The sequence below is a fragment of the Geotrypetes seraphini genome, chromosome 14 (genome assembly GCF_902459505.1).
Source record: "Geotrypetes seraphini chromosome 14, aGeoSer1.1, whole genome shotgun sequence".
NCBI lineage: Eukaryota > Metazoa > Chordata > Amphibia > Gymnophiona > Dermophiidae > Geotrypetes > Geotrypetes seraphini.
Window position 1 is genome coordinate 73039380 of NC_047097.1, and position 25990 is coordinate 73065369.

Sequence of the window (25990 nt, forward strand, 5' to 3'; positions counted from 1 at the left end):
GTTGTCCGTATTCAAGACCTGCTCCCTACCTTGAAGTTCTTATTAATGCACTCAGAGGAAAGGATCAATCCTGGTAAATTGCTAGGCAGATCTAGCCTTCGGAAATACCAGATTAAGTTCCAGAAGATGATGGGATGATGGTCCACAAATCCCGTAGCAGTCAGCACACTATCGCCCTCATTCTCCAGTAAGCTTTCCACCTCTTTCCAGACTACCAGAGGGCTCAGATAAGGGACAGTAATGGGCTCTGTATTGGACAAATGCCATTCTAAACTTGACGAATCCTGGCAGAAAAAAGAAAGAAAAAGGCAAGACATTAGCCCTCCCATATGAATCAAAGGGTCTCTTTAATAGACAGTGGGTAAAACTGAATAGAACAAGAGCAAAGATGAAAACTCCTGACTTTCTTGCAGGAAGAAGCATTCATACACTGGTGTAGTAAGGGGTCGGACCGCGGGGGTGACTGGCGTGAGCAGCATTTTCCACCTGCTGCTAATGCTCCCTTCTGGATTATCGAGTCGCAGTCCTTTTCAAAAATGTAATTTTACTAAAAGCAAAGTGAACTGAACTGCAGAGCAAGAAAGGTGTTGGGTGAATGCAGAGAACGGCCTCCTGGCTGAGGTGTGGAGACAAAAACTGTATTTGAATTGTATACTGGATCTCTAAGGGAGAGGAAGGGACATGGATGGACAGACTAGATAGGCTATATGGTCTCCAAGTGCCTTCATTTTTCTAGGTAAATAGGCATCAACTCAGTCTCCACACATAGGTAGCTTGTTATAAAACTAACTTCCGTATGAACAGAGTGTGGTGCAGTGGTTAGAGCTACAGCCTTAGCACCCTGAGGTTCGGGGTTCAAATCCTGCACTGCTCCCTGTGACCCTGGGCAAGTCACTTAATCCTTTACTGCCCCAGGTACATTAGATAGACTGCGAGTCCGTAGGGACAGATAGGGAAAATGCTTTGACCACTTTGAGTATGGTTGCCTAACTACAAAAAGGCAGTATACAAGTTGCAATACATAAAGCTAATTTGAAAGCCTGACCTGTCTGTGGTCTTCACCGAGAATTCCTGCTCCAAATCCCTGACTTTCCATACACATTGAGCAGGTTTATAATGACTGCTGCATTACTAAAAACTGCCAGCTTGGTTGAGGAACCAGCTTGCCCCGGATCTCAAACTTTAACGGACCGGGACCTGGCACACCTAAATCTGTCAGCCATTTGCTGTGCTCTTATCTACTACAGCCATATAGATACCATTCTGAGACTCTCTATAGCAGGTCCTCGGGTTTTCAGGATTTCCCCAATGAATATGCACGAGATCTACTTGCATGCACTGCTTTCATTGTATGTTAATAGATCTCATGCATATTCATTGGGGAAATCCCGAAAACCCAACTGGATTGCGACCCTCAAGGATCGACTTTGACACTTGTGCATACGCGTCGATTCACTAAAGAATGTGTGTTATCGAACCCCATCTCAATTTTCTGCAACACGTGTACTGATGCTGTAGTTTGTTCTTGATCCCGAAACTTCTGGCTATGTATCCTTGTAAGCTGTTCTGGGCTCCTGGGCTATGAAACTAAAGAAATAAAAGAACCAGTTTTGTATGGGTTAGAAAGAACGGCACGTACTGTGCTTTCTTGTAGGTTTGTGGGAAGGCTGCCGGTAGGGACAATAGCACTGACTTTTTTACTGCCCAGCACATTCCCTTCCAATGGACCAAGTGTACTGACACTTCTTGCCACCAAATGGCCTGGGCTGTTTGGCATATTGGCATTTCTTCTCCTCTTCCCAGAAGGAATCTCAATACTCCTGGCACATGAATCCACCTGCGGTTCAGTTTGGCTGAAAAACAATTGAGGCTTAGTGTTAAGTGAATCTAAGGAAACGAGAGCCCCAGGAGAGGCTGTAGCCTACCAGTTCCTGCACCATCGTATTTATAAGACTTAGTGCTATCCAAGTTAATATATACTTAAGAGACAGATTCTGTAATTGGGAACTTAAAAAGATAGGAACCTATTTCATGTCAATCACACTTAGGCACCCGTTACAGAATCAAATGTAGACCATTCAAATTAACACAAAATTAGCAAAAATGGATATAAACCAAAACAAATCCGATACTCAAAAAAAGGTTTATAATAGGACAAAACAGCACAAATGAAGGAAAAAGGATCTCAGAAATCCATGCCAAAGGGCGTGACCAGCTGAGCCTTGCCAAGAGTGGAGGTGCCTCAGAGCTACCATGTTTGTTTCACGAGTGACAGCCATGGACTTTGTGAGTTGTAGGGGACAGACAAGAGGTGGCCAGGGTTGAGGTGAGAAGGAGGGCAGATGCTGATCCAGGGAGGGGATTAGAGTGAGATGGAAGGAAGATAGAAATTGGACATGAAGGCAACAAAGGGAGATAGATGGAGGGGAAATTCTGGACTTGGGGAGGGAGGGAGGGAGAGAGGAGCCATGGGGATATAGGGCTCAAACAAAAAAGCTGTTCAATATATACCAAATGAAAAAATATATATATATTATTCTATCATTAGGTCCTCAGCAATGCAACCCAGGTTCAAGTGTATCACTGGGCATAGGTACACTTTACCATCTTCATCTTTAAAATGTTCTATTGTAATATTATAAATATCTCTCACCACTTTTTAAGTCCAATATTTTTATTAAGTTTTTGTTTTTGAAGAAAGAAAAACAGTACAAAAAATACATATTCGTAGTTTCCAACCAAGCAACAAAAATTGTGTGACAGGCAATGTAATGTACATGCTATATAGCTTGTATGAAGGAACAAAACAATCGAAATAGTTAGAGAAAATACAACATCAAATAGGATATCACACAGCAAATGAGAGAAACAGTATCAAATGGGTCTGATATTCAGAAATGCATTTCTCACCACTTTTTAAATATTATAGGAACTTTTCCAAAGACTTAGCTTATTTTATGTCAATGGGGACTCCCTCCAACATGTTTCACCATCAGGCTTTTTCAAGGAAACGTCCCCTTATCTAAACCATCCGTCATTTAGACTTCATGTCCTCTAAAGTCATAAAATCTCAAAGACAGTCATAGTTAGGCACAAGGCATATGTTGGATTGGAGTGGAGTGGGGTGGGAAGGGAGGGTTGTACAGCGAGATGGAAGGGAGATGTTGGACACAAGGAGAGAGAGGGAAGATATCGGTCACAGGTGTTAGCCTTACAAGGTTAGGTGTCAGCATTTTCTATTGGCCTAACCAATGTCAGCAAAGGCCTATGGGACATTATATTAAACAGATCTGATCTTGGGCATGTCAGTGAAGACAGACTTTAAAAGCTCTTGCACAGAATCCACATATATTAAGTATCCAGTCAGACTGGATTGTTTACTACTTGAATAGGCCAAAGTAGCCAGACAGACTAATTCCATCTACCATTCCTACAAGTGTCACACCTTCCTTATCAATTAAGCTTACCATTGTTTCAAACAGTTTCCAAATTATGAACAGAAAGATACTGGAAAATACATACTTAACAGCAACAATAGATGCTATTTTTAGAAAAAGATTCCACCCTATAAAAGCCTCCTCTCTGGACCCTTGTTTACCCCCCTCTCTGTCTCCTCCCTATGCCCACAAAGCACCTATTTAGAAACCTGTCTTCTTTTTTTCACAAGAGTATAGAAGAAGCTACATAATAAAATCTCTCTCTGTACATCAGTAACCAAGCTTATTTTCTATGTATCTTTCTACTAAGCATTGCATCTTTATTATATTAAGCCTATTTCTACACAATATATTCTTTATGCAACCACTGATGGCTATCGGTGCCATTAATTTCATTTCCTGCTGAACCTCTCTGTGCATTGTAGGGTCACATCTTTACATTTTGAGGGCTCATCTGCTGCACCCCCTTGCAAATCCTTACAACAGGGAAGTAGAAAATTATTTGCAAAGTATGAGACATAAAAGATCCCTGCAGCAACAGTAGGCCTACTAATTTTTGGAGGGAGTAGATGTTTGGAAGTAACAGACCCTTAGGTTTGTACTATTTAAAATTAATTAAAATGATTTATACCATAAAACTCTGTTTGTAGGCTACCAAGCTGAAAATTACTTTCCCTATCAATTTCTAGTTTTTTCTAAGTTTCAATTAGAAATCAATATTTTCATGTATATTTTTCTTTACTATCTTTTCCAGTGGCTTAACCTTAATGAGCAATCCATATACAATAGAATTACCTGGAAGAGGCACAGACTGTGGATGTAGTGAGATCAGAAGCAGGCAAATAAACAGAATGCCTTGCTTGATGTGATGTTGCTATTGGAAGCTGCATGCTCTCTGCAGAAGGACTGGACTTCAAAAAATACCTAGATGAAAAGTCAAATTTTTGATATGATAAAATCTTCCAGAGACAAAAAAAAAAATCATCATTTTAGGTTCAATGGACTAACGACAGTATTTTACAATGCATTATAAAAGACCAACTAGTATCATAGAAGGGAGAAAGCTATGACAAAATCTGCTACCAAGCTAAAGTCAAAGTAAGGCAGCCACAGAAACAGTTGTCAGCTGCCATTTGGTTTCAGGAGGTTGCTGTGGTCAAAAAACAATCTGATTTAATGTTATGTGGGCAGCAACAATATGCCCAAACAATTCCCCTGGAATGATGGTCATAAAAGGCCCAGAAAAGAAGTCACTTGGTCCCAAATCCCCAAAGGCAGCAAAGTTATCCATTCTTAGACTGCACTCCATTTGTGTGTGGAAGAAATTCTAATCCTTTGTGAGGGGAGTGTGGCCCAGAATGGGCTACTTGACTAGCAATATTTAAAACATTGGGCCTCAGTACCCTGGAGTTGTGGGTTCAAACCCACGCTGTTCCTTGTGACCCTGGGCAAGTCACTTAATTCCCCCAGAAATTAGATTTAGAAATATTGTGAGCCCACCAGGACAGGCAGGGAAAAATGCTTGAGTACCTGAATAAATTCATGAAAACCATTCTGAGCTCCCCTGGGAGAATGGTATAGAAAATTTAATAAATAAATGTGCTTCCTAGTTCCCTAAGATAAAGGTGGGATTTTTGAGTAATCCTTTTTTGAGACATTTATTAGAAGTATGGGGAGAATCTACAAAGGAGGTGAGGTCCAGTAGATAGCATCCCTTAGAAATGAACAACAATTTGAGGGCATTTGCTGATGGAAACAGCTGGGTTTAGTGACATTTAGGAATCTACTGCTGGGGGAGGAAGATGAAATCTTTTGCAGAGGACAGGTAGGTTTGACTTGCCATCAGGAATTTCTTGACACATATGCAATTGAGACATTTTATGATGTCCAATGGATAAGGAAGAAGAGAATCTCTGGCTACTTTTGGGAAGAGTGCCCAAGCCCATTCTGTGCTATATTCTTATTTTGAGGAGTATAGCAATGGTTAAGCACAAATATATGTTTATTAATTTATTTTAGTATTTATATACCACTTATAAGCTAAGTAGTTTACATTCAGGTCCTCATGCATTTTCCCCTATCTGTCCTAGTAGGCTCACACTCTATCTCACAGGTGTCAAAGTCGGTCCTCGAGGGCCAGAATCCAGTCGGGTTTTCAGGATTTCCCCAATGAATCTGCATGAGATCTATTTGCATGCACTGCTTTCAATGCATATTCATTGGGGAAATCCAGAAAACCTGACTGGATTCCGGCCCTCGAGGAGGGACTTTGACACCCCTGCTCTATCTAATGTACCTGGGGCAATGGGGGATTAAGTAACTTGCTCAGGGATCAGCATGGAATTTGAACCCACAACCTCAGGGTGCGGAGGCTGTAGTTCTGACCACTGTGCCACACGGGTGTGAATTTACTATGGGAGAATGGAAGACAATGTGTTTTGAAGTTACTCGATCTTCTTCCTATGTTTTAGGAAAGTGTTAACCAGCTCGACTGAAAGCTATGCTTTTTTATGTTTCTGATCAATGCAAGATTCAATTTTTTGGGGAAGCAGTTGCGAACAATCTGTCAACAGCCATGCAAGAGACTGTTAGTATTACACCTCAGAATTGCCTTTTGAGCATGATGAATGAGACATCTCATAGATGGCTGAGTGTTGCGCATGGGGTTTGCAGCAGCTAAATGCCTTATTGCCCTTCACTGGAAAAGCGCTATACTACCCACAGTAAGGGAAAAAAACAAATTCACGTTAGCTTAGATGGAATGCATTGCAGAGAAAAGGAAGTGATACTATGGTTTTGCATCACAAAGACTGGGTTAAATACAAGAATGGCTATCGAAATAAATGTTTTTATTTTACTTAGGTGAAGTGGAAGGGGAGGGAATGGGTAGAGTGACATGAAGGAACTACTGGGTAATCTATATCTTGGTCTGGAGTACCCCTTTGCCAGTCAGGTTTTCAGGATATGCACAATGAATATGCATGAATGAAATTTGCATAGAGTATGCAAATCAAGTTTATGAATATTCATTGTGGATACCCTGAAAACCTGACTGGCAAGGGGATACTCCAGGACCAAGTTGAGAAACACTGATCTATATGATTAGTATAGTGTGGGATTTTTTTAAGGGGAGATGTTGGTGAGAGGAAATGTTATGATTTTGAAAGGGAGGGTTATGTTCTGTTTCTAAGATGTAAGTTGGAAAGCTGCCATTAAGTTTAATGAGAAAAAAAATTAAGCTGAAGGAAGCATTGTACTGGTTGAAAGTTATCTGTATAAAACTGTGTCCCCAAACCAGAGAGAAAATAAATGAAATTACCTTCCAGTCCGTTGCAGGTCTCGAACTTCTATGCTCAGGAGAGGAAGAAAAAGATTCCCACAGTAAGGACAGGTGGTATTGAGGTTGGAATCATCTGCAGTCCACCCTGCCATGATCTCTTCATCATAAACCAGGCAATCACACGTCAGACAACGTGAACAGCTAGAAATCAAGACCTAGAAAGTGCAAGGATCCATCAATTTGTTGATGTCATCTCTCTTTACACCGCACTGAGTAAAAGGCACATACCACAAGCACTGCACATGAGAACATTTTGCCTTCCTGACTGTCCAAGCAGCTGGGCTCTGTTGAGGCCCAGCCAGTGACCATGTTGAGGGCCCAGGTGGTTCTCTGATTTCTAGAAATCTCTTGAGCTCACCATGCTAGCAGCTATAGTATGTGGGACCAACATCTAACAAAGATCAAAGACCTGCCTTAAGTGGTCTCCATGGCAGCCCAATGAATTATGTCCAATGAATTATGTGGGGTAGTTAGGGTAGTGGAGAAACAAGTCACCCCCAAGGATGGAACTGAGGATAAGGCTTTTGGGAAGTGGTGAAGGTAACCTTCATGGTTGAGCAGTCTCAGAAGACTAGAAGGGCCATTTTGGTCTATTGGAATGGATAGTAATAGTGGTGTTCAGGAAACCTGGAACTGTGACAGAGCTGAGACCCATCATGGAAAAGTATTTGAGTGCATCTTACCCTCCCTGAAACCCCTCTTTCTGTGTCTGAGTCAACAACAAAGCTATACAGTTCCAAATGTGCACAGATACATACACCAGTAGGTACTTCTATAAACTATCTGGAATACCAATTACTTAGATAAATCAAGCAACATTAATAGATTGAAATGTAAGGGATATGGGACAGGGACTTGTATACTGCCTTTCTGTAGTTACACAACCAGTTTGCATACAGTACTTCAAGCATTTTCCCTATCTGACCGTGAGCTCACAATCTATCTAATGTACCTGGGGAAGTGGAGGATTAAGTGACTTGCCCAGGTAACAGGGAGCAGCGCAGGGTTTGAACCCACCACCTCAGGGTGCTGAGGTTGCAGCTCTAACCACTGCACCACACTCTCCTCCACTCGTACTGCTTACTAGTAGAAGTGATACAGCTTCTATTGGCACAAGATAAACAAAAGATTTTAAGCAGCCAGTTTTTCAAAGACACAGAAAAATATTTTTTTTTCTCCATTGACAAATGAAATAAATACAGTCACACAAGTGGTGGAAATATCGGATGGAAGCAGGGAATCAATCTGATATTCTAGAAGGCTTTTTGTGGGCATGTATTGGAGTACTCGTACTGCATGTCAATCTTTTCAATTCCGACATCTTTTTCCTGCTCTCTTCCTCATGGCCTATCTGGAATCATCAGGCTTAAATCTCTCAGGCTTACTCAATGGCCCCCCTCCCACAGCACCAACAGCAGCAGCAGCTAAAAAGAGTGCCAGAACACAACCCTTCTTTAAAGCACTGGTATGGGCAAATCTTCCCATGGTAGCAACCCAAAGAGCTACACACTATCAAGAGACATTCTTGCATATGAAAAGTGAGGCATCTGCATTGTCAGGTCTGGAATGCTCACTGCCATCAACCTTACAACAAAGAAAGTAGTACCGTCTTCATCTGACATACCTCAGAGAACAGCAACTATCCAAAGTTCATGCTAAAATAAGAACATCTTAGATTGTTAGGCAATTTTATCTTTGCCCATAATCACCTTTCAACAGCCATGCCTAAGGGCTAGAATACAGACCTCTAGGTTCAGTAACTTACCATTCATCTGGGTGATAAAGGTTGGTGTGCATTTGGTGGGGGCTTATTGGAGGTTTTTGTACAAGAAAACCAAATCTGCTTTGGCCAGTATGGAGCTTGTATGAGAATGAATCCTGAATCTTGCTGTATCTTCTAAATGAGTTTGTTCTTGATATTCAGCCTCCTACCTCAAACCCTATCATCCAGATCTCTTAGATTGGCCAAGTAAAACTGACTGGTAGTACCTAGTCTAGGAAACAAATACAAACCGTATTCTGCCCTGTGATGTCACCCCTTGTCCACAGATAACAGCATCATCTTTAAGATGCAAAAGGAAAATGCACCAATCAGGATCCGTGTACACATCCTTGTTCAGGGAACATTCCCCCAAACCCTTCAGAGCACAGCTAAACCTGATAACAGATGATGTCTTTTATCTAAAACATTTTAATTTAACATTAGCTTTAAAGTAAGTGCACATTTTATAGTCTGGCACTGAAATTTTAAATCACAGAGATGATCAGATATTCTGCTGGAGTTTCTCAAAACTCTTTTACAGTTTCCATTTTCTGGGGCACCACCAGAGGATGTGGTAAAAATTTAGACAAGCTTTTGGAGGAAAAATTCTGAAATTTATTAATATAAGTTAGATTCCATGTTGCTTAATCTATCTACTTTTTTTTTTTCAAATCCTACCAGGTATGTGTGACATAGATTGGCCACTGATGGAAATCAGATACTGGGCTCAAAGGACCTGTACAGATGATTTCAAGTCATCATTGCTGCAATTCGGTCACCTATTTACACTTTTACTTGATACTAATGTCTTGACCACTGTTCAAGAATTGATGGTGCCTTCAGACTAGAGAATGACTCAGGGACACATTTTTCCCCCTCCCTGCAGTAACTCAATTTTCCCATCCTCGTGAGTTCAACTTTCAAGTGTATTATAGTTTTATTATCCCGCACTGTGGTCTTGCCTTCTAGGTGGCTTACAATCTAGATATAGGGGATAAAACACTGACATGAAAGTGAAAGTAGAACTACAAATCTGATAGGATAGGGAGTTTTGTCTCTGTCTCTGTCCCATTCCTTTAAGTTCTATCTTAACCACACAAAGCCTCGAACACTTATGATTTGAAAGTGTTTGAGACTTGTGCAGATGAGGACGGAGCTTGCAGGAATGGGGCAGGGCCAAGAAAAGAACTGGCTGGAACAGGACAACGAGTTCCTGCATTTTTCCCTTTGTCATTCTCTACTTCAGATATGCTTCCACTCTATTCATGGACAACTTCCTTTTTCTCTAACCTGGGTTACTGAACACAAACAACCCTCAGCTTGAGGAGTCATCACTTTGCATCTGCCATTTATCCTGCCTGACAATAAGGTAAGCAGAACTGTTTATCCGTAATGTGATTTCTCCATAAACAGCTGGATAATGTAGCCACAAATGCATGTCAATCATGCGATGGAACTGAAAAGAGAACTGCACCTCTGGGAAAGATAGGCGCCAAAAATGTAGGCCAGGGTTTTCCAGGCCTACATTTCCAGGACCTATCCTTGTTATGAATCGCCACTACCACCACTTCTAGCATTAGCCACGCCCACAGTGGAGTTAGGCGCGATTCTGGCGCTTTAAAGTTATTTGCTGTATCAAAAGGTATTTCCCTATTAACTTAGGTGCCGGTAGAGAGTAGTTTGTAGAATTTCCCCCCCAAATGACTCCAATCATCCTCCTCCTCAGCAGAAGCACAGACTAATTGACATGGAGAGGGAGATTCACCAATATGAGAACTTTTTTTGAACTTGCACAAAATACTTTCCAGGTTTTTCTGAGTTCTAGGACAGCAGATTTGCACTCTGGTTCCATCTGATGCCATCACCACACATTTGGCTGTAATTACTTTGCCCTTAAGCAACTCTGTTTTTCCAACAGTGCAATTTACAACGCAATGCTCATGGACCAACGCTCATGGACCCATAAAGCATATTCACAAAAGCATCATTTCTCCTGGAAGTGTCAGTATCAGTACCAAATGCCTATTCTGTATAACGTATGGAGAAAGAGAAAACCCTCAGGCATCCACAAATGTAATCACAGGCCAAGAAAATGGGGCAGAAAGTAAACAAATTGTCCCAGCTACATCGGATGTCACTGGCTTGATTAAAAAGAACTTCCGCGTGAACCTTTAAGTGTAAACCACTTTGAACAACTTGCTTAAGATTGGAGAATGCAGTTTATAATGTTGATAAATTTAAAAAATGTATTTGTGAAAATGTATTTAGAAAGTGGGCCTTTTTGGCATAATGCAGTTGCAAATCTGAGAGACTAAAATTGTATCAAACCAATTCAGGTTTATCACAAATTGTTATTCCTCTCATGCTATGTGCAACACATTTGGGACATAACCCCATGTGAAATACATGCCTGAAAACAGGTGACGTAACCAATAAAACAGATAACTTTTCTTCCCTCTGTACAAAGAGACATGAGACAGAAGCAAGTTGTAAGTAATCAAGGTTGTTAAAAAAATTATATTACCCCTTAAAACTGCTCTCTGCTTTTGCTTTGACACAACAAAGTTTCAAAATCATGGTCTGGAATACTTGCGATTGGTTTTTACAATACTGTTGCTCGAGATCATAATTCTCTTATAGTCAAGCAGAAGGAAGAAAGCTTACCTCCATGGCATAATTCTGGAAGACACTACTGCCTGAACTGCGAGAAGATACAAGCTCAGATTTAAAGGGTAAGGGGAACTTTGAAGGTGAACCTATACATGGAGCAAAAAAAAAAAAGGTTCAGTCAGCAATGCATGTGCTTGATAGTTTATCAAACAATAACTAACCTCCAGTGTTATATACTGAGTATATTGCCTTTAACTTCTTTGCCACTTATGAAACATTTCTAAAAGGAAGAAAAAGGCCTCAGGAGCTATGGAGAACAAATGCTATATCACAGCTGTAAAACCTTTACTTGCTCCCCTCCAACACTATCATAGGCCATAAAAACCTCCTTATATATATGCAAATTAGAAACGTAGATTAGAAGTGCAAATTTCAGGTGTGGTTTAGAAATGCAAATTTCAAGCGTAGTATCTAAATGTAAATTTTAAATATTTCTGCTTCAAATAGGTAAGCAAGTAAGAATAATAGATGCTTATCTCCATTGATTTTTTTTTGTGCTTGCTAGTTTGCATTTAAAAATAGATACAGCCAAGTTGCTTACCTGTAATAGAGATTCACCATAGAGAGCAGAGAAATGCAGCCACACTTGCTAGTAACATTGCTTGACAAAGCCAAAGTGCCAGGAGTCTCCTCCAGCTAAAAGCTTTTTTGATTTCTTTTAGTCTGAGTCAGTGATATAGCCACAAATAGGCCTGGGCCCACCCAGCAGCAGTGCACCCTTGCTAGAGTCAGCGATGGGGAGAGTGGCAAACTGGGCCTACAGTTAAGGGAGGCTCCTGCAGACTGGCTTCTCCCACCCAATATACTTAACATGGGGTTGCTAGCAGTGGCAGCAATTTATTTATACTATCTGTGGCTGACCAGGAAGCCTTTCCTCTGCCACAATTTCCTGTTTCCACCTGGGTGGAATGTGGCAGAGGGAAGGCTTTGGAGTCAGCTGCAGGTAGTACAATTGAGTTGCTGTTGCTGCCAGCAACCTCTATGAAGAAAATATACCTCTTAAAGTACACCAGGCAAGCAGAAAAGAGAAACTGGGACTATCATGATGGAAAAATTAATTTTCCAGATAATCAAGGTAGAAGAGAACATTTTATTTTAAATTTATTAATGTTTAGCTTAGGAAGATGTGCAAAGATGATGTCATCATATTATGTTCAGTAGAAAAGGAAACATGTTTCTGGTTTTATTTCTCAAGTGTTGTAATACATGGAATTCCCAATTCAGATTTTGACTACATATTTTATTTCTGTGGTCCTTGTTCTATATTTGATGACGGTTTGCCAGTATGTGGTAGTAAAGGCAAAAAATGATGATAGCCTCAGAATAACCAGCAAGACTCTAGTTCATGGACACCAGACACGAAATGGTGAAGGTTCATGACTCAATGAGGAGTCATGCTAAACTCCATCTCTAAAAGAGGAGTGGAGTGGGGAAGGGTCCCTGGCACCACCATGTGTCACCCTAGCTTAATGAGAAAGTTCAAATTATAATCTGAGCAGAGTTGACCAGCCTAACGACCTGTTCAACTATCATTCAGAATTAATTGGGTCAGGAGCTACCAGACAAACATCAAGAAGGAATTGCATAATCCACCCACTATTGCTTAGAGACAGAAAAATACTGAACATTCTAGGCTGCTTTGATGTCCCTACGTATCTCCCTAGACCTGCGAAAACACCTACAGTGTAGGCCACCTGCTTCTGGTAGGTTTTTTCAAAAATTGTGCGTACTGATTGGCTGGCTAGATAGCAGTAGGTAATCTATCGCTGCCTAAAATCAGGATGCCATTTATAGAATCTGCCCCTGACTATTTATTTCAAAAATAGAAGCTAACTTACCACAATGACAAAACTGTTCAGATGATCCATCTTGAGAGTTGGTGCTATCCAGACCAGTTCTACTTAACCCTATGCCCCTAGTGACAAAACCGCCATGGTTCTCTTGAGCAGAGGCAGTGCTGTCGTAAGTATTTGACCCATCTTCATCAGTTAACGAGTTGGACTCTGAATCCAGAGCACCACCAGCTTTGTTAGAGTTCTGATCCTATAAAACAGCAAAATATGTCAGTACTACAAATTGTGCTCAAAGACTTTTACTAAACATGTTTCAGAATCTGACATTTGGCATATGAAGGTAGGACACCTGAAAACATCCCTTTTTATTGAGGCTTTTTCAATTGATACTAAACAGTGACTTAAAAAATTATTTTATTATAAGGATTGTTTTATGTTATGATTTTTATGTTATAAATTTGTATGTATTTTTGTAACCTGCTTAGGTTTAAGCGGGACATAAGCTTTTTAAATAAATGAAGTAAAGAAATTAGAGGAGGATCATTAATTAGGGAGGATCATTAATGCTTTCTTAGATATTTCTGGATCAGGATGGATTTGATTTAATCTTGATTAAATCATGCCCATGACAAGAAAAAATTTAAACATTGCATGAATATACAGCCTCATGCTACAAAATTAAAAAACAATCCATATTTCATGATGAATACATTTTGACTATAGTGTATTTTAGACAGAAAACTATCTTTAGATAGATTTTTCCTTAAAAAGCATTTTATTTTTTTGCACAAATAGTATGTTATAAGAATGGAAAGGGGGGGTATATTGTTATTGTACTGGCTTTTTAGCATCTTTGAATATAATATATGTATAATATGCTTGAATTATATTATTGGTGGAAGGGGAGGGTGGGGGAGGGACTTAAGGAGAAATTAGGTTCTTACCTGCTAATTTACTTTCTTTTAGCTTCTCCAGACCAGTAGAGGTTAACTTTACGAATGGGTATATATCTAATCATGACCAGCAGGTGGAGACTGAAAACAAAACTTTGGGACAGTATATCCTAGCCCCTCCTCTCTATTTCCCTCAGTCTGCCGAATAGCCAAGCAGAACCAAGAACTGGAAAACAACAGAGAGAAAAAACAATACTCCAAAAGGAGTAACAAATAACATACCCAAAATGCTGTTGGAAAATGCAGAGGAGAAATTCCCGAAGGAAGAATGTCCCCACAGCTCGCCAGCTAAGCCAGCCGAGCCACAGCCGCTGTTCTTCAATTCTCCCCGGCCCTAGAAAAATACTAGAACCCGCAGCAAAAACCAAAAACTGCCCGCGCAACAGCCCCAACAACAACAACAACAGACAGGGTGGGGACCTCTACTGGTCTGGAGAAGCTAAAAGAAAGTAAATTAGCAGGTAAGAACCTAATTTCTCCTTCTTTAGCACTCTCCAGACCAGTAGAGGTTAACTTTACGAATGGGACGTACCAAAGCAGTCCCTCTCACGGGCGGGACCCCCGAAGGGCCGATACCAGTACACGCTCACCAAACACCGCGTCCCGACGCGCCTGCACATCAACCCGATAATGACGAACAAAGGAATGCAAGGAGGACCAAACCGCAGCCTTACAAATATCCACTGGAGGCACGAGCGACGACTCAGCCCAAGAAGCCGCCTGACCCCGAGTGGAATGAGCCTTGAGAAACTCCGGAACAGGCTGCTGTTTCAGAAGATAAGCGGAAGCAATCGTCTCCTTGATCCAGCGCGCAATAGTAGCCTTAGAAGCGCCCGCTCCCCGACGAGGACCCGCCAGGAGGACAAAGAGATGATCGGACTTCCGGAATTCCTGGGTCCGCTGCACATAAGAGCGAAGGACCCGACCGACATCCAACTTGCGCAGCTGCCGTTGCTCAGAAGAGCCCTCCCGACCACCCAAGACTGGGAGAACCACCGATTGATTGACATGAAAAGGAGAAACAACCTTCGGCAGAAAGGAAGGAACAGGCCGCAAGACGACCCGCTCCCTAGAAAACTCCAAGAAGGGAGCCCTACAAGAGAAAGCCTGCAGCTCAGAAACACGCCTAGCAGAAGTAATGGCCACCAAAAAGACCGCCTTCAAAGTAAGGTCCTTCAAAGAACAGTCGTCCAAGGGCTCGAAAGGCGGACGCACCAAAACAGAGAGAACCAGATTAAGATCCCAAGAGGGAACCGAGGGCCGTAGGGGAGGCCTAAGCAACTTGGCCGCCCGCAAAAACCGAATCACATCAGGAAGAGCCGATAAACGCTGACCTGACACCAACCCTCGAAAGGCCGACAGGGCCGCAATATGAACCCGGAGAGAAGACCAAGCCAGGCCTCTATCCAGGCCATCCTGCAAGAACTCCAGAATGTTAGGCAGATAAGCGCGAAAAGAGGTCACTCCCCGCGCCCGACACCATTCCTCAAAGAGACGTCAAACCCGCACATAAGCCCGAGAGGTAGAAAGCCTCCGGGACCCCAACAGTGTAGAGATCACCTTGTCTGAATATCCCTTCTTGCTAAGGCGACCCCTTTCAAGAGCCACGCCGTAAGACAGAAGGGAGACGGGTCGAACATGGGAATGGGACCCTGCATCAGAAGGTCGTCCGAGAGAGGCAGAGGAAGAGGATCCGCTACCAGGTGCCTCACCAGATCCGCATACCACGGACGGCGAGGCCAATCCGGCGCCACCAGCACCACCAAACCCGGATGGTGAACAATGCGAAGAAGCACTCTGCCCACCAGCGGCCAAGGAGGGAACACATACAACAGCCCCTCCGTTGGCCACTGCTGGACCAGAGCATCCAGACCCTCGGCCAGACCGTCCCTGCGACGACTGAAGAAGCGGGGCACTTTGGCGTTGCCACCCGTGGCCATCAGGTCCATCAGGGGCTGCCCCCAAGCCTGCACTATCAACTGAAACGCCTCGGCGCCGAGACACCACTCTCCTGGATCTAGAAAGTGACGACTGAGGAAGTCTGCCTGAACATTTTCTACTCCGGCTATATGAGAGGCCGAGAGGTCCAGCAGATGGGATTCCGCCCAAACCATGAGCAGAGCCGCCTCCTGCGCCACCTGAGTGCTCTTGGTGCCCCCCTGACGATTGACCTAAGCCACCGCCGTGGCATTGTCCGACAGCACTCTGACCGACTTGCCCAGCAACAGGGAGTGGAAAACCAAAAGCGCCAGACGGACCGCTCTGGTCTCCAACACGTTGATCGACCAGGCGGCCTCCTCCGCGGACCAGGTGCCCTGAGCTGAGTGACCCAAACACTGAGCCCCCCAACCCAGGAGACTCGCATCCGTCAGGAGCACCGTCCACTGCGGGAGATCCAGACCCACCCCCTGAACTAGGTGAGGGGTCTGGAGCCACCAACGCAGACTGCAGCGCGCCAAGCCTCGCAGGGGGACCGGAACATCCATCCCGTGGTTCTGGGGAGACCACCTCCGGAGCAGAGCATACTGGAGAGGACGCATGTGGGCCCGCGCCCACCTCACCACGTCCAGGGACGCCGCCATCGACCCCAAGACCTGGAGGAAATCTCGCGCCCGAGGACACCGGGACGCCAAAAGCAGGCGAATCTGAGATTGCAATTTGCTCACCCGGCCCTCTGGGAGGAAGACCCTCCCCAAAGAGGTGTCGAACAGCACCCCTAGGTACTCCAGACGCTGAGCCGGGACCAACCGACTCTTGGAAAGGTTGACCACCCAGCCCAACGACCGGAGAAACTCCACCACCCGAGCAGTAAACCGGGAGCTTTCCTGCAACGACTTTGCCCGAATTAACCAGTCGTCCAGGTAGGGGTGTACCAGGATGCCCTCCGACCGCAAGGCTGCCGCGACGACCACCATCACCTTGGTGAACGTCCGAGGAGCCGTGGCCAGCCCAAAGGGAAGCGCACAGAACTGAAAGTGCCGACCCAAGATCGCAAAGCGCAGGAAACGCTGATGAGAGGCCCGAATGGGAACATGCAAGTAGGCCTCCGTCAGATCGAGAGAAGTGAGAAACTCCCCCGGCTGAACCGCCAGAATGACCGACCGCAGAGTTTCCATACGGAAAGAGGGAATCTTGAGAGCCCTGTTGACCCCTTTCAAATCGAGGATGGGCCGAAAGGTCCCCTCCTTCTTGGGCACCACAAAGTAAATGGAGTACCTGCCCGTGCCCCACTCCGGAGGGGGCACCGGAACAACTGCCCTGAGATCTAGCAAGCGCTGAAGGGTCTGGCGAAAAGCCTGCGTCTTCCCCGGAGTCTGACATGGAGAAGCGAGGAAAAAATCCGGCAGAGAGCGGGCGAACTCCAGGGCATAACCGTCCCGCACCACCTCCAGGACCCACTGATCGGACGTGATCTCGGCCCATTTGGGGAAAAATTCGCGCAGCCGGGCCCCCACCGGAACCAAAGGGGGCGCCGGCAAGGCGTCATTGTGCAGGACGGGAAGCGGGGGAACCGGCGGAGGGATTCCCTGCCCCCCGACGGGCCCCCCGAAAGGGCTGCATGCGCTGGAAGAACCGACCCCGGGAAAATCCCGGAGACTGGAAAGAAGCAGCCCCACGCCCAGGGCGATACTTGCGAAAATCCCGCAAACGCCCCCGGGCCGCACCCCCCCGAGACGCCGGACGGGCACGGTCCTCCGGCAGACGGGGAACTTTCGAGTCCGACAAAGTCTGAATCAACTTATCCAAGTCCTCTCCAAACAAAAACGACCCCCGAAAGGGAAATTTAGTAAGCTTAGCTTTGGACGCAGCATCCGCCGCCCAAGCGCGCAGCCACAACACACGCCTTGCGGCCACGCCAAAAGCCATAGACTTAGCCGAGATCCGCACCAAGTCATATAGAGCATCTGAGAGGAATGAGGCCGCCATCTCAATCTTCGCTACCTCCTGATCCACCAGAGACCAGTCGTCAGACTCTCGATCCAAGACCCGCTCCGCCCACCGAAACACGGCGCGAGCGACCAGTCCCCCACAAATAGCCGCCTGGACCCCAAAGGCAGAGACCTGAAAATTTTGCTTAAGGATGCTCTCCAATTTGCGCTCCTCAGAGTCCCGCAAGGCAGAACCGCCCTCAACAGGCACGGTATGCCGCTTGGAAATTGCCGAGACCACCGCATCCACGACTGGCGAAGCTAACGTAGCCCGATCCCCTTCCGGAATGGGATACAGGCGAGCCATGCTGCGCGCCAGCCGAAACGGCGTCTCCGGCGTTTTCCACTGCTCCAGAATAATATCCCGAATATCCTGATGCATAGGAAAAGAGCGGGAAACGGAACGGATCCCCCGTAACAGGGGGTCCCCCACACGCGGAGTCTCCGGCGGCGCGTCCTCAAAACGCAAAACCGAAGAAACCTGCTGAATAAGGTCAGGCAGCTCATCTTTCTGAAAAAGGCGCACCACGGACGCCTCGTCACTGGAGAACGGGAAATCCGACAACCCGCCGCCAGCTTCCGTCCCCTCCAGAGAGTCCTGGAACTCCTCAGAAGGGTCCAGGTCCTCCTCCAGACCGACCCGTTCCTCCGACCACAAATTCTCGTCCCACGACACCCGCGGACGCTTGGACAAGGGAGGCGGCGGAGGGGATGTCACGCCAGACGAAAGAGGCAAAGCCGCAGGGAGCGCGGAGGAAAACCCACCCCCCGAAACCCCCTGGGCGCAACCGGGACCCCCAGCCGTCTGAAAATAGGCTCTGCATAAAGAAAAGAAAAATTCAGGAGAAAAACCCCCCGAGGGTCCCAAGGGACTCCCTGCCACAGCAGGGGACCCAGCAGAACCTTGCCCCTGCATAGTCAAAACAGGGGGAAGGTCACCTGAGGTGGAAGACAAAATGGAGGGGCCAGACAGAGAAGATGGCGGTTTTCCCGCCAAAAAAGCTCCCTCCATAGCCTGAAGCGGCTGAGAAACCTGAATAGTCTCAGCCGCTAAAGCAGGCAAGCCGGCATCAGCTGTCAAAAAATCAGCTGAGAGGGAATCCTTCGGGGAATCCCTCCGTGGGCGGTTGTGGAAGACCGGGCTTCCCCACTGCTCCAAGCCGACTCGCGAGGCACCATCGGCGGGGAGCTCTGGGCGCCTGCAGCCGCTGCCGACGGAGCTCCACCACCTCACCGACCCAAACCGCCGAGTTCAGGCCGGCCGCGAGTGCCTCGCGGCTGGACTAAAATTGTGTCCTACTCCCCCGGAGAAGGGCACAATTGCTCCATACGCGACCTAGCTATAAAAAAGTGCCGGTTACATGAAAAAATACAGTAAAATACAGTTTTCTTAAAGGGAAACAACCCTTCAGACCAGCACTACCTCAGGATTTTTTTTTTTTTTTTTTTTACAGAACAGACTCCACAGGCTCTCGAAGCAATATGCCTTGCTTGACTTAGGGGGCAAGGCTTACTGCTGAGGCTCCTCTAAAAAAATATGGGGAGGTGGAGGAAGTGGGGGGAGGGACCCCGCTCGTGACCCGCCGGGTTTAACACCCCCGAGGTCGGACGAACCCCCAAACAGAGTCCGCCCAAGCTCCGTCCGGCTAAAAACAGGGACAATAAACCCCCTAAACAAATTCCAACAGCCCTACCAAGGGAGATGGGTACAGATCACTCAACACCTGCTGGAGACTGAAAGAAGACTGAGGGAAATAGAGAGGAGGGGCTAGGATATACTGTCCCAAAGTTTTGTTTTCAGTCTCCACCTGCTGGTCATGATTAGATATATACCCATTCGTAAAGTTAACCTCTACTGGTCTGGAGAGTGCTAAAGAAATTTATGTATTTACAATGATAATAGAAAAGATTTTCAAGTGATTTGTATGAACCAATTGTTGTATTATTGTTCACTTGTTGTGAGATATAAAAATGAATAAAGATTTGGAAAAAAAAAAATCAAATTTTTAAATTAAAAATCATTGATTTTTATCCACCTTGCTTTAGATTATACTATCTTGATATCAAGATTGCAGCAGATCAGTCTGGGATAATCAGTTTTAAGATGGTTTCTTCTTTGACTGAGGAAAAATGTTCTGATTGTATTAACCCAGGACAGAACTTACTCATTGCCTTTATGTGTAGTAGTTTTTTAAAAGCTATAATTTAACCATTTTATCTACCTATACATATATGCTATTTATTACAGATAAAGTTTCTTTAAACACTCATGAGGAGAGAGTGGTGCAGTGATTAAAGCTACAGCCTCAGCACTCTGAGGTTGTGGGTTCAAACCCTGGCCAAGTCATTCTGAGCTCCCCAGTATAAAAAACTGAAAAAGTTAAATAAAAGGCGGTATTACAAATCCCTAGCCCTCCATCCTTTCTCCCCCCTCCTCAAATTCAAATTTTGGAATATGTTCATTAGCTGCTTTTGACTGGTTGACTGCTATCAATTATTTGGCTTAAATTGTGAACACTGAGGCTTTATTACTTTTGCATCATTCAACTGATTTCACATCTTATTCCATTAGGGTGACAAGTGATTTTTCTTTTACCACTTAAATCTGAAGTTTGTTATTTAGGTGGGTTACTTGACTTAACACCTAAATCATAATCAATGGGCCGGCTGTCAATATCCAGCAACGCTTAACCAGGCAATACTGCTGAATATTGGTCTAAACTAAGGCTGGGGAATGAGGGCCACAATCCAATTGGGTTTTCAGGATTTCCCCAATGAATATGCATGAGCTTTATTTGCATACAATGGAGGCAGTGCATGCAAATAGATCTCATGCATGGTTGTTGGGGAAATCCCCACCCCTGGTCTAAACAGTAATCTTGAATATGGGCAGAGGAGGGACATTCCAGGGTGGCATTGGAGGAGGAGCAGTCAGTCATTTGGGTGCTAGCAATGTTCAATGCTGGTGCCCGCACAGTTAAGCGGGCAAACTTTGCCTCCTTGGCTACGCGGGTGCCAGCATTGAATGTTGACTGGCCCTCACATAACTTCCTGGTACTGTCCTGTAGATTTTGATATACCCCTCCCTCAGCAACAGAAGTGCCCTCCACCTGGGTTTCATAAAAAAATCTGAGCTCATTTACTGAAACTTTCTAGACAGGGTGAAGGCAGTTATTAGGACCATTTGCTGGGTGAATTTCACTTAATATCCACACAATAATATTATTCAGCAATTTTATGTACAATTTATGCTGCACTGTGGTATAACTATGTACTATAGTAATTTTAGTGGCATGTTAAGCATCGATCTTTGCGGACTCCATTAAAATCCTATTATGTTAATTCTTCTCTTTCTAAAAATTGCTGGTCTTGTTCTATGCAAGTTAAAACTCTTAAGCATATGTTATTTGATTGCGTTTGTATAAATAGCTTTTGGCAGCAAATACCTATTTGTTTTAAATTTCTGCTTTTAAAATCCTTGTGTTTTCAATCTCAACTTTTGAAAAATGATTTTTATTTACTTAAAACTGTTCTATCCTCTTGGAAGAATTTGCTTTTAGTTACATAAACGAAACGGTGGAATATTGTTTGTCTTACTTATAGATCTGAGTTGTATTTAGTAAAGAGATAAAGATTATCTATTTCTTATGCTGCAAAACAATCATCTCTTATACAGTATCTTAATATTTGATGGTATTTACAATGTTTGATAGATCACAGAAAATGTCGTGCACGGTTATGCTTTTGGTTTTTTAAAAATTTGATGTATTGTTGCTCTTATTCCTTTACTGATTGTTTTGTATAGTTTTAAAAAAATGTCCAATAAAATTTCATTGACTTAAAAAAATATTGCTAATATCCATCAGTAATCCTAGTGGTCAGGAACAAGACATGAGAAATTAATCACACTCTCCCTCCTCTACAAAGCTTTTCAGCACCGGCCACAGTGGCAACAGCTCAGACGCTCATAGAAATTCTAAGCGCATCGGAGCTGTTGCCATTCTGGCCATATTACTCAAACAGCATTTCAACATAGCTGAGCTAACAGCTGCTTTTCTTTATTATTACTGATGAAATGCTTTAGATTCTTAGTATATTAAGCAACACAATAGCATACTGCATATCTGTTTTCTAAATGATACCACAAAGTTTAGGAGAATAATGTTTAAAATGCTGAACCGGTTGCTTGGATTAAGCTTCCATTTAATCTTCAACCAGGTGTAAGTGTAAACAAACAATCAGCCCTTTCTGATCTAGCAGATCTTTCTTTTCATTTCAACTCTTTTTTCTCTTATTTGGGCAACGTTCTCCTTATTGTTATTATTATTATTTCATATAATTTAGAATGTAAACCGATGAGGTATAAGGAGAAATTAGGTTCTTACCTGCTAATTTACTTTCTTTTAGCTTCTCCAGACCAGTAGAGGTTAACTTTACGAATGGGTATATATCTAATCATGACCAGCAGGTGGAGACTGAAAACAAAACTTTGGGACAGTATATACTATCCTCCCTTCTCTATTTCCCTCAGTCTGCCGAATAGCCAAGCAGAACCAAGAACTGGAAAACAGGAAGAAAACAATACTCCGAACAGGAGTAACAAATAACATACCCAAATGCTGTTGGAAAATGCAGAGGAGAAATACCCGAAGGAAAATGTCCCCACAGCTCGCCAGCTAAGCCAGCCGAGCCACAGCCGCTGTTCTTTAATTCTCCCCGGCCCTAGAAAAATACTAGAACCCGCAGCAAAAAACAAAAACTGCCCGCGAAAACAGCCCCAACAACAACAACAACAACAGACAGGGTGGGGACCTCTACTGGTCTGGAGAAGCTAAAAGAAAGTAAATTAGCAGGTAAGAACCTAATTTCTCCTTCTTTAGCACTCTCCAGACCAGTAGAGGTTAACTTTACGAATGGGACGTACCAAAGCAGTCCCTCTCACGGGCGGGACCCCCGAAGGGCCGATACCAGAACACGCTCACCGAACACCGCGTCCCGACGCGCCTGAACATCTACCCGATAATGTCTAACAAAAGAATACAAGGAGGACCAAACCGCAGCCTTACAAATATCCACCGGAGGCACGAACGACGACTCAGCCCAAGAAGCCGCCTGACCCCGAGTGGAATGAGCCTTGAGAAACTCCGGAACAGGCTGCTGTTTCAGAAGATAAGCGGAAGCAATCGTCTCCTTGATCCAGCGCGCAATAGTAGCCTTAGAAGCGCCAGCTCCCCGACGAGGACCAGCCAGGAGGACAAAGAGATGATCGGACTTCCGGAATTCCTGGGTCCGCTGCACATCAGAGCGAAGGACCCGACCGACATCCAACTTGCGCAGCTGCCGTTGCTCAGAAGAGCCCTCCCGACCACCCAAGACCGGGAGAACCACCGATTGATTGACATGAAAAGAGAAACAACCTTCGGCAGAAAGGAAGGAACAGGCCGCAAGACGACCCGCTCCCTAGACAACTCCAAGAAGGGAGCCCTACAAGAGAAAGCCTGCAGCTCAGAAATACTCCTAGCAGAAGTAATGGCCACCAAAAAGACCGCCTTCAAAGTAAGGTCCTTCAAAGAACAGTCGTCCAAGGGCTCGAAAGGCGGGCGCACCAAAACAGAGAGAACCAGATTAAGATCCCAAGAGGGAACCGAGGGCCGTAGGGGAGGCCTAAGCAACTTGGCCGCCCGCAGAAACCGAATCACATCAGGAAGAGCCGATAAACGCTGACCTGACACCAACCCTCGAAAGGTCGACAGGGCCGCAAGATGAACCCGGAGAGAAGACCAAGCCAGGCCTCTATCCAGGCCATCCTGCAAGAACTCTAGAATGTTAGGCAGAGAAGCGCGAAAAGAGGTCACTCCCCGCGCCCGACACCATTCCTCAAAGAGACGCCAAACCCGCACATAAGCCCGAGAGGTAGAAAGCCTCCGGGACCCCAACAGTGTAGCGATCACCTTGTCTGAATATCCCTTCTTGCTAAGGCGACCCCTTTCAAGAGCCACGCCGTAAGACAGAAGAGAGACGGGTCGAACAAGGGAATGGGACCCTGCATCAGAAGGTCGTCCGAGAGAGGCAGAGGAAGAGGAACCGCCACCAGGTGTCTCACCAGATCCGCATACCACGGACGTCGAGGCCAATCCGGAGCCACCAGCACCACCAAACCAGGATGGTGAACAATGCGAAGAAGCACTCTGCCCACCAGCGGCTAAGGAGGGAACACATACAACAGCCCCTCCGTTGGCCACGGCTGGACCAGAGCATCCAGACCCTCGGCCAGCCCTTCCCTGCGACGACTGAAGAAGCGGGGCACTTTGGCGTTGCCACTCGTGGCCATCAGGTCCATCAGGGGCTGCCCCCAATCTTGCACTATCAACCGAAACGCTCCGGCGCCGAGAAACCACTCTCCTGGATCCAGGAAGTGACGACTGAGGAAGTCTGCCTGAACATTTTCTACCCCGGCTATATGAGAAGCCGAGAGGTCCAGAAGATGGGACTCCGCCCAAACCATGAGCCGAGCCGCCTCCTGCGCCACAGGAGTGCTCTTGGTGCCCCCCTGACGATTGACATAAGCCACCGCCGTGGCATTGTCCGACAGGACTCTGACCGACTTGCCCAGCAAAAGGGAGTGGAAAGCTAACAGCGCCAGCCTGACCGCTCTGGTCTCCAACTCGTTGATCGACCAGGAGGCCTCCTCCGCGGACCAGGTGCCCCGAGCTGAGTGGCCCATAAACTGAGCCCCCCAACCGAGGAGACTCGCATCCGTAAGGAGCACCGTCCACTGCGGGAGATCCAGACCCACCCCCTGAACCAGGTGAGGGGTCCGGAGCCACCAGCGCAGACTGCAGCGCGCCAAGCCTCGCAGGGGAACCGGAACATCCAAATCTTGCCTCCGGGGAGACCACCTCCGGAGCAGAGCATACTGAAGAGGACGCATGTGGGCCCGCGCCCACCTCACCACGTCCAGGGACGCCGCCATTGACCCCAGGACTTGGAGGAAATCTCGCGCCCGAGGACCCCGGGACGCCAAAAGCAGGCGAATCTGAGATTGCAATTTGCTCACCCGGGCCTCTGGAAGGAAGACCTTCCCCAAGGAGATGTCGAACATAACCCCAAGGCACTCCAGACGCTGAGCCGGGACCAACCGACTCTTGGAAAGGTTGACCACCCAGCCCAGCGACCGGAGAAACTCCACCACCCGAGCCGTAACCCGGGAGCTCTCCTGCAACGACTTTGCCCGAATCAACCAGTCGTCCAGGTAGGGGAGAACCAGGATGCCCACCGACCGCAAGGCTGCCGCGACGACCACCATTACCGTGGTGAACGTCCGAGGAGCCGTGGCCAGACCAAAGGGAAGCGCACAGAACTGAAAGTGCCGCCCCAAGATCGCAAAGCGAAGGAAGTGCTGATGAGAGGCCCGAATTGGAACCTGCAAGTAGGCCTCCGTCAGATCGAGAGACATCCAGGATGGGCCGAAAGGTCCCCTCCTTTATGGCCACCACAAAGTAAATGGAGTACCTGCCGGTGCCCCACTCCGTAGGGGACACCGGCACCACTGCCTCGAGATCTAGCAAACGCTGAAGGGTCTGACGAAAAGCCTGCGTCTTCCATGGAGTCTGACATGGAGAAGCGAGGAAAAGGTCCGGCAGAGAGCGGGTAAACTCCAGAGCGTAACCGTCCCGCACCACCTCAAGGACCCACTGATCGGACGCGATCTCGGCCCATTTGGGGAAAAATTTGCGCAGCCGGGCCCCCACCGGAACCAAAGGGGGCGCCGGCAAGGAGTCATTGCGCAGGACGGGAAGCGGGGGAACCGGCGGAGGGATTCCCTGCCCCCCGACGGGCCCCCCGAAAGGGCTGCATGCGCTGGAAGAACCGACCCCGGGAAAAACCCTGAGCCGGGAAAGAAGCAGCCCCACGCCCCGGGCGATACTTGCGAAATTCCCGCAAACGCCCCCGGGCAGCCCCACACCTAGACGCAGGGCGGGCACGGTCCTCAGGCAGACGGGGCACCTTCGAGTCCGTCAGAGTCTGAATCAACTCATCTAATTCCTCTCCAAACAAAAAGACCCCCTAAAGGGAACTTTAGTAAACTTAGCTTTGGACGCAGAA

At 46.0% G+C, this 25990-nt stretch overlaps 1 protein-coding gene across 7 annotated transcripts in view; it reads right to left on the reverse strand.

The window, feature by feature from the left end:
• Positions 1–25990, reverse strand: part of DENND4A (DENN domain containing 4A) — a 135697-nt gene that overhangs the window by 13995 nt on the left and 95712 nt on the right. For all 7 annotated transcript variants that reach the window (XM_033919966.1, XM_033919967.1, XM_033919960.1 and 4 more), the window contains 6 exons: positions 13048–13252; positions 11204–11295; positions 6757–6932; positions 4233–4361; positions 1640–1853; positions 30–284 (listed from right to left, as the gene is read on the reverse strand). In XM_033919966.1, the coding sequence (XP_033775857.1) occupies positions 30–284; positions 1640–1853; positions 4233–4361; positions 6757–6932; positions 11204–11295; positions 13048–13252 (1071 nt within the window). The remainder of the gene's footprint in view (positions 1–29; positions 285–1639; positions 1854–4232; positions 4362–6756; positions 6933–11203; positions 11296–13047; positions 13253–25990) is intronic.